At 35.6% G+C, this 9,082-nt stretch overlaps 1 protein-coding gene across 1 annotated transcript; it reads left to right on the forward strand.

Moving 5' to 3' along the window:
- The first annotated feature begins 5,049 nt into the window (after positions 1–5,049).
- LOC110027068 (tetraketide alpha-pyrone reductase 2) lies at positions 5,050–8,664 on the forward strand. Its single transcript, XM_020728341.1, has 6 exons — positions 5,050–5,209; positions 5,321–5,487; positions 6,104–6,292; positions 7,114–7,276; positions 7,755–7,944; positions 8,463–8,664. The coding sequence occupies exons 1-6, from the start codon at positions 5,104–5,106 to the stop codon at positions 8,602–8,604; spliced, it is 957 nt and encodes a 318-aa protein (XP_020584000.1). The 5' UTR covers positions 5,050–5,103; the 3' UTR covers positions 8,605–8,664.
- Positions 8,665–9,082: the final 418 nt, after the last annotated feature.

Consider the following 9,082-nt stretch of genomic DNA (forward strand, 5'->3'; position numbering starts at 1 on the left):
GTTATAGGTATTTATTGCAAATAACAATAATTTTCATAACAGGAATATACTATTTGGTTGATGCTGGACACTCATTGCAGAGGGGCTATCTCAAACCATATTCAGACACTATGTATCATATTCCTGATTTTGAGCGAGCAAGCGACATTATTCGTAGTAGGAAAGAAATGTTTAACAAACGACACTCCTCTTTACGTGGGGTAATTGAAAGAACGTTTGGTGTGTGGAGAAAGAAATGGTGATCCTACGTGATATGTCGTCATATCTATTTTAGAAGCAGGTGCATATTGTGGTGGCAACAATGACACTTCATAACTTCATACGACGACACCCTTCACGTTCAAATATGGACTTTAGTATGACTTATAACGAAGAGCTGACAGTCTATGAAGAACCATCATAAAATATGATCGGGCCTTCAGTTCCTGAGGATGAAAATGAATTTAATGAATTTGTAGTTCATCATGGCGCGGAGGGTGTGGCTGAGATGATTGCTCTGAGGGAGTCTATAGCAGATGCTATATATGACGGCTAATCCAGCAAGTTTGTCTTAACTTCGTATATATGTAGATTAATTTTTACGTGTATTTTTGTGTTATCGTGGTCTACCGTCTCCGTTACTCACGTCGCGTCAGTCTCATAGTTTTGGGAGGCAGTTCTACGGTTGTGCCAAGAGGTTTCTGCTTGTTGCGGCTTCTTCCGGTGGGCTGACAGTCCCTCATATTACACTGTCAGCAATCATGAGAATTCAGTGTTTTCTCAGGTTGACAGTGCATATGAGAACAGACGTAGCCAAAGTCTGAAATTAAATATTTTAATATTTCTCTTTGTAGTTGTACTTGTATTTGTACTTTTTTATTTCTTTTGGTACTCACGAGAGTGTGAGAACTGTATGTCATATTTTGGAACTGATCTGTGATGATTGTATGCTTCTGCATTATATGTTTTTGTACTACCAATAAATTATTTTGAATAAGCTGTCTCAAACAGTTTTATCAAACGGGCTGAAATGTCATTTAACCACCAATAAACTAATCTGAATAAGCTGTCCCAAACAACAAACCAGATTATTCTGATAATCTGCAGATTCTCAGATTACCAGAGTAATCTAATCTGTTTATCAACAAATTATAAATAATCAACAGTTACGCCAAACAGACCCTTAATTTGAGACACTCACTGACATTTTTTTTTTTCGCAGTTATACAAACATGACTTCTAGGATATTAGTTACATACAGAGATATTTTATGTTATTGTGGACTACCGTCTCCTTTGCTCACGTCGCGTCAGTCTCATAGCTTTGGGAGGCAGTTCTACGGTTGTGTCAATGGTGTTTCAGCTCGTTGTGGGTTCTTCCGGTGGGCTGACAGTCCCACATGTTACACTGCCAGCAGTCATGAGAATTTGATGTTTTCCCAGGTTGATAGTGAAGTTGAGGACAGTCGTAGCCTGAGTTTGAAATTAAATATTTTAATATTTCTCATTGTAGTTATACTTGTCTTTGTCCTTTTTTTTATTTCTTTTGGTACTCACGAGAGTGTGAGAACTGTATGTCATATTTTGGAACTGATCTGTGATGATTATATGTTTATGCATTATATGCTTTTGTACTACCAATAAATTATTCTGAATAAGCTGTCTCAAACAGTTTTATCAGACGGACTGAAATGTCATTTAACCACCAATAAGCTAATCTGAATAAGTTGTCCCAAACAACAAGCCAGATTATTCTGATAATCTGCAGATTATCAGATTATCAGAATAATTTGCTCATCAACAAATTATAAATAATCAACAGTTACGCCAAACAGACCCTTAATTTGAGACACTCACTGACATTTTTTTTTTATTTTTTCGCAGTTATACAAACATGACTTCTAGGATATCAGTTACATACAGAGATATTTTGTGTTATTGTGGACTACCGTCTTCGTTGCTCACGTCTGGTCAGTCTCATAGCTTTGGGAGGCAGTTCTACGGTTGTGTCAATGGTGTTTCAGCTCGTTGTGGGTTCTTCCGGTGGGCTGACAGTCCCACATGTTACACTGCCAGCAGTCATGAGAATTTGATGTTTTCCCAGGTTGATAGTGAAGTTGAGGACAGTCGTAGCCTGAGTTTGAAATTAAATATTTTAATATTTCTCATTGTAGTTATACTTGTCTTTGTCCTTTTTTTTATTTCTTTTGGCACTCACGAGAGTGTTAGAACTGTATGTCATATTTTGAAACTGATATGTGATGATTGTATATTTCTGCATTATATGCTTTTGTACTACCAATAAATTATTCTGAATAAGCTGTCTTAAACAGTTTTATCAGACGGGCATAAATGTCATTTAACCACCAATAAGCTAATCTGAATAAGTTGTCCCAAACAACAAGCCAGATTATTCTGATAATCTGCAGATTATCAGATTATCAGAATAATTTGCTTATCAACAAATTATAAATAATCAACAGTTACGCCAAACAGACCCTTAATTTGAGACACTCAGGCTTTGTTTGGGATAGTATTATGTTTACTTTGTGTTTTAGATAATCAACATGGTTTATTTGGGTTTTTATGATTTTTTAGCATCAACATGGTTGATTTTGTTTTTTTAGCCGAAAAAATAAATAAATCAATGTCAAGTTAGTGTAACAATGGTGTCGTATCATTTGAAAAAAAATATTATGTTGTCGACATTCTCAGGAAATTACGGTGGGAAAATGTTGTTTTACAACTTGACATGACTAAATGTAATAACTACTAAATAGCTGCGGTTTGATTTTAAGAAAAAAATAGCAATAACTGTCACAGATTCTTAAACAAATACTTCTTCAGCAACAGCTTAACAACTTTTCCAAACGGTTGCAGGTAACCCAAACAAACCCTTAAATGACCAAAATTTTAAATGAACTTATCTCAAATAGCATCATATAAGCTCAAACCAAGTTAAAACAAAACTTAAATAGTCAAGCTCAAACAATCTCCTATTTTAGCAGGTGATATATATCATGTTAAGAAATGAATTAGAAGTCGTTATTTAAGACCAAAGGATCAAGGACTGTATAAATTATCACATGTCATTTTGTAAAATAGTATTCGCTTATCAAAATGTGCCTTTTGATAATTTAAGTAATTATATTTTTAAATGAGAGCTATTGCAATGTGAATGATCAATGATTCCCATCATTAAATAAAATGTGTCCAAAGATCTTCCAAGAGTGGTTTAATGACTTGATCCAGGCTTGATTTGACTCATATTAGACTAACTTTAATATCATTAGGTCCGTCTCATCAAGTCAGTCTGTTTGACCATAAGTTTGCTGAAATCGGAGCTTTGGATGACTTTTTATCAAGATTTGAATGCTTCATGTTTAAAATATCATCTCGAGATTCGTGTCGGATGATGAAAATTTATTGGCGACGTATCAGATCTTCTTTCTCGTTGCAGTAAAGAGGAAAGTCGTTCCCGTTCTACGTAGCAGGAAAGCAACGAGATCTTCTTTCTCAAGACGATATTTTAAGCAGGAAATATTCAAATCTTCATAAAAAGTCATCCAGAGCTTCGATTTCAACAAACTTATGATTAAATAGACCGGCTCGATGAAACAGACCTAATAATATCAAAGTTAGTCCAATATGAGTCAAATCAAGCCTGCATCAAGTCATTAAAGCACTCTTAGAAGATCTTTAAAAATATTTGGAAGGTCAAATGAATTGCAAAGCTATCAAGTTTATACTCGAATCAAGCGTCTCGACAAGACAAATCCAACGAGCCCAAGATCACTCAATTCTGATATCATTAAGACACTCAAATGTCCATTAAACATCATATGAACGAGGGAAGCTCTCTAGACCATTCGATCAAAATGGTTCATATTTCTGCATTAATTGCACCCATAACACTATAAATAGAGCCCAATTCCTCTCATAGTGGGGAGGAGAAGCTTCAAAGAGAATTTGAAGCTCTAAGAATGAGCTGAAGTCCAACACCATGCCGACGTCGTCGACCACCATCGATCGCCATCCGCTGCAGTCGGGTCGTCGTCGACACTCGTTGATCGTCGTCATCCACTGTCGACCGTCACTGTCAATCTTCACCAATCATCATCGATCACTACCAATCAGACACTGTCAGTCATCGTAGTGGGACATGAGCTCATCACTACGGTCCATGTGTTAACAACAATCTACATGGTTCATAGCTATAGCAGCTCCCGACTCCGGCCCCGGTGGCCTACGAACGTCATTCATACTCGCCACTACGGTCTATGTGATTCACAACTCTTGTAACTGCTTACTACGGTTTCTCTGACTAATCAACACTTCTGGAGCAGCCATCTACAACACTCACGATAGACTACTACATGCACAACAATCAACAATGGCCCTTGCAACCTGCTGTCACCAAGAACTACAGTCATATTATAGTTATACAACTTTATAATTCCATATTCCATAAGTTATGGAAAGAATGAACAGACGTCATTCATACTCGCCACTACGGTCTATGTGGTTCACAACTCCTGTAACTGCTTACTACGGTTTCTCTGACTAATCAATACTTCTGGAGCAGCCATCTACAACACTCACGATGAACTACTACATGCACAACAATCAACAATGGCTCTTGCAACCTGCTGTCACCAAGAACTATAGTCATATTATAGTTAAACAACTTTATAATTCCATATTCCATAAGTTATGGGAAGAATGAACCTGAACATGCTTACTCATCATTCATAGTGGATTATTTCAACTGGATTACACCCTATGGTTTTTCCTTCTTTCAAGGGTTTTTCACGTAAAAAATCGACGTGTCTCCTCCTGCTAACTTTTCTTTTGTTATCTGTGTGTGCTGAATTTTCGTGCAATGCTCAGACAATAATCTATTGCTCTACTATGGTGAATTTTCTGACACTCATCAGTGATAATTTTGATATGATATACAAAATTTGGATGAAAATGTAAAAAAAAAATTTAGATGTCAGATATGCAAATAAAAAGAAATTGAGTGGCATGTAAGTGAATGCCAGTAAAATATATTTCTGAGCTAGTCCATGGCACTGAAATATATTTCTGAGCTAGTCAACCGAGCAAACCCTACAGGGAAAGAATGCCAGAGTACTGCGTCACCGGAGGCGCTGGTTTTATAGCCTCCTACCTCGTGAAAGAGCTTCTTCTCAGAGGACACCATGTTCGAGCCACAGTTAGAGAACCAGGTCTCACTCTCTCTCTCTCTCTCTCTCTCTCTCTCCCCTTCTCTTTCTATCTCTCCCCTGTATTTTCGCCTTGTTAACTGTTTTGGCTTGCTGCCATGGGGAGATAAGCAGGAGATGAGGTTAAGGTTGGATTTTTATGGGGTTTTGATGGAGCGAAGGAGAGGTTAAGGTTGATGAAAGCTGATCTATTGGTGGAGGGGAGCTTTGATGAGGCTTTGGACGGTGTTGATGGAGTCTTCCACACCGCTTCTCCTGTTCTCACCAATGGAGATGCTCAGGTAGTCATTGAAATTGAAGTGTTTATATGAATCAGTATAGAATTATTGAGAAAGGGGCTTTTGGTTGTCATTTGTGCATTGTCATAATTCTTAGTTCTTACATACACACCACACAATTTATATATTTACACATCTAGAACCTACATAAATTTTCATATTTACATGCATAGCTCTCAAGTTTTTTTTAATACCGTATAAGAAGTGTCACTATTGTTAACTATTTATGAGTGAAATAAACGCAAATACACACACGAAAACTGAACCTTTGCATATTTTTACATGACTTCATTACACAAAACTCTTTCAAGCAAATATAGGCACTCAAACTTGCTATTAGAAAGCAAACTACATTTTGTTTTTGGGGCATTTATGTACATAACACTCAATTCCTGTGTATTAACATATCTAACACCTATACTTCACTTTGCTACATTTATACCATTCAAATATTTCATATCACATAACAAGTTCTGCCTTTTAACTCTTTCAATGTGAAATACACATTTTCATTCACAGATAAGGTGGGATATATGTAACGATTGATGTTTAGGTGTTAGATATGTAATTGCATAAGATGTAAATCTTTGTTTCATTGTATAACTAAAGATCGATGCAGGAGTCTCTCGTTGACCCGGCCATCAAAGGCACGGTGAATGTGCTCAAATCTTGTGTTAAATTTAGCTCGATCAAGCGTGTTGTGCTCACCTCATCCTGCTCCGCTATAAGATATCGTGATGATTCTACTTTAGTCTCTCCACTAAATGAATCCCATTGGAGTGATCCTGAGTACTGCAAGAGATATAACGTATGTATGTTGTTTCTTATTGGGGCATTTACACTCATGCATACCGCACAATTCTCATGTATATACATATCTAGCATCTAAATTTCATATTTACATTTATAGAATTTAAAACTAACATTACATTAATAATATCACAATTATTAACTTTTTAAAAGTGAAATCCACATTTTCATGCATTATGGGACTAATGTTACGACTGTAAATATCAAACTTTTGGTGTTATATGTGTAATTGCATGGAAATGTCTGGTTTGTATGAAAATTTTCCTTTCTTATGTAAAGTACTTGTTCTATTTATTTGAAATAAATTAGTTCGCTCTGGGTGGGAAAAGAAGACAACATAAAATTTTGATGGTTTGGATGTAAAAAAACCTTTGCTACATTTTCAAAAAGAAACTTTGGAAAAGCTATTTTTGAGGGAAAAGTAATAGAGGCTGTGATTTATGGTACTTTTTTAGAAGTAGGAGGAAATATTATGTGCAAATAATATACGTGCGGATTGGCGGCATTGTGCCACCACAATATCACCAAATCCACATCTATCATGCCCGCACGTAATATTTTTTTTCGTAAAAGTAGATGCAAGACTATTTTGATATCAGCAGATTGTTTTTAAGATGTAGAACTAAAGTACATAATATCTTCTCAATTTTTTCTAAAATTTATTTTATAAAAGATACTTTTGCAAAAAACATAATAGAACTCATGTCTAGGAAAGTGATTTTTACAAAGTTCAAATAACAAAAAATAGTTAATTATAAACTTCCTAGACCAAAGCTTCTTAGAATTTCTTATACCTTATATTATATCATTCTATGGCAGCTATGGTATGCATATGGTAAGACTCTAGCTGAAAAGGAAGCTTGGATACTTGCAGAGGAGCATGGCTTAGATCTTGTAGCAGTTAACCCATCCTTTGTAGTTGGTCCTTTGCTCTCTCCACATCCCACAAGCACTCTCCAATTTATATTGTCTATAATGAAAGGTTATGTTTCTTAACTAATTTATTTTCTTATGAACACATGTATAGAATATTTTTTTGCTTTGTTTTGATAGTTAGGGGTGTAAAAATTGACTCGACACGCCAACTCAACTCGAAGCTTTGGTTCGATTTAACCCGAATAGTTTTTGGATCGGGTTCATGCTACGAATCATAATCAGGTTAAATTTTCGGGTTGGCCCGACAATCAAAAATTAACCCAAAACTTATCTGCTAACAAACTAATCAAATATTGCTCGAAATTGATTTGAATTTGACTCAAATAGCTGTTATGCATTAATTTAAATGTGTCATACGGTCAGTGGGCTGATGGCAAGTCAAAATTGTGTTGATCTTTTTTATTTGTTTAATATTCAGGTTGAGTTATGTTCAAGCAGTTCTAAGTCAGCTTACTTTCTTGTCTGACCCAAATCATACCCGACTTTACACCCCTACTAAAAATTGTCTTTAATATTCAATGCAGGCGAGCGCGCAACATATCCAAATACAACAATAGGCTTTGTTCACATTGATGATGTTGTTTCTGCTCACATGCTTGCAATGGAGGATAGTACAGCTTCAGGAAGACTGGTCTGTTCAAGCAGTGTTGCACATTGGTCAGAGATTATAGAGATGTTGAGGGAGACGTATCACTCTTACTCAATTCCCAACAAGTAAGAATCTATGCAAATTGTATTAATTTTGTTCTGATGTTGTAGAACTTTCATGGCGAATTTGGTGTGGCGATAACAAACGTTTGTGTGATTTTTGCTCATCTTTGAACTCTATCGTCTCGTCATATATCTTTTTTTTTTTTTACCACTAATTTTACAAATAACTATACACTCATCCCAAACAAATTATTGGTTTTAGAATTGGGAAAACTATTACGTTCGACTGATCGCATGTCCATACAACAGTCTAGATGTTGTCACACCACCGTGTATCGCACGGCGGCCCATCCGAACCATTGTTTGGACGTTCGTTCGCCGCGCGTAATAATTTCTCGTAGGATTAGGATATGAAATGCAGAGTTTTTGGAGATTGTAATGGTTTTTACATTTTTTGTTATATGTCTGACAATGACATTCTTACAAAACAATTTTTAAAATTGCAAAAAAAAAAAAAAAGAATGACTCACTGAAACATACTAATTATTTGCTGAATTGAAAATGGAAAATTTTGAATGTAGGTGTGATGAGAAGGAAGGAGATAGCAATCCACACAGTATGAACTGTAGCAAATTGGAGGAATTGGGGCTCAAATCTTTTAAGACTGTAACCCAAATGTTTGATGATTGCATACTGAGCTTCCGAAACGGCGGGCTTCTTTGAGAAATAAAACCAACATTACTCCATCTCTCTCGTATTGATGACTTTGATAACAACCTCAACAGCTCAATAAACAGAAATTTGATATATATATATAGATATATATATATATATATATATATTATGTTCTAATGGTAAAATAACAATTATTCTGCATTTTTTTATGCTATCTAATTGCAAGCTACGATTTGGGAGTTCAGTATTAATCAAGTTCTGTTATTTATATTCTCATCATCATCATGCATGAGAAAAAGTTAAGGATGATTAGTTGGTATATGGAAGCTTCTTTAAGAATCTATTTATGTCTGTGTTCTTCATCACAATGATACATAGAATTTCTAATTTTTTTAGTAGAATGCCCTTAATAAGGTGGTTAGGAAATTCGAATCCTCAATTATCCACTATACGTGCAGGATTCTTGAGGATTCTTGATGCGGCACATACAGTTATATGGCTCTCACCAGACAATCCATTATACTAT

Source organism: Phalaenopsis equestris, unplaced genomic scaffold (genome assembly GCF_001263595.1).
Source record: "Phalaenopsis equestris unplaced genomic scaffold, ASM126359v1 Scaffold000413, whole genome shotgun sequence".
Lineage (NCBI taxonomy): Eukaryota > Viridiplantae > Streptophyta > Magnoliopsida > Asparagales > Orchidaceae > Phalaenopsis > Phalaenopsis equestris.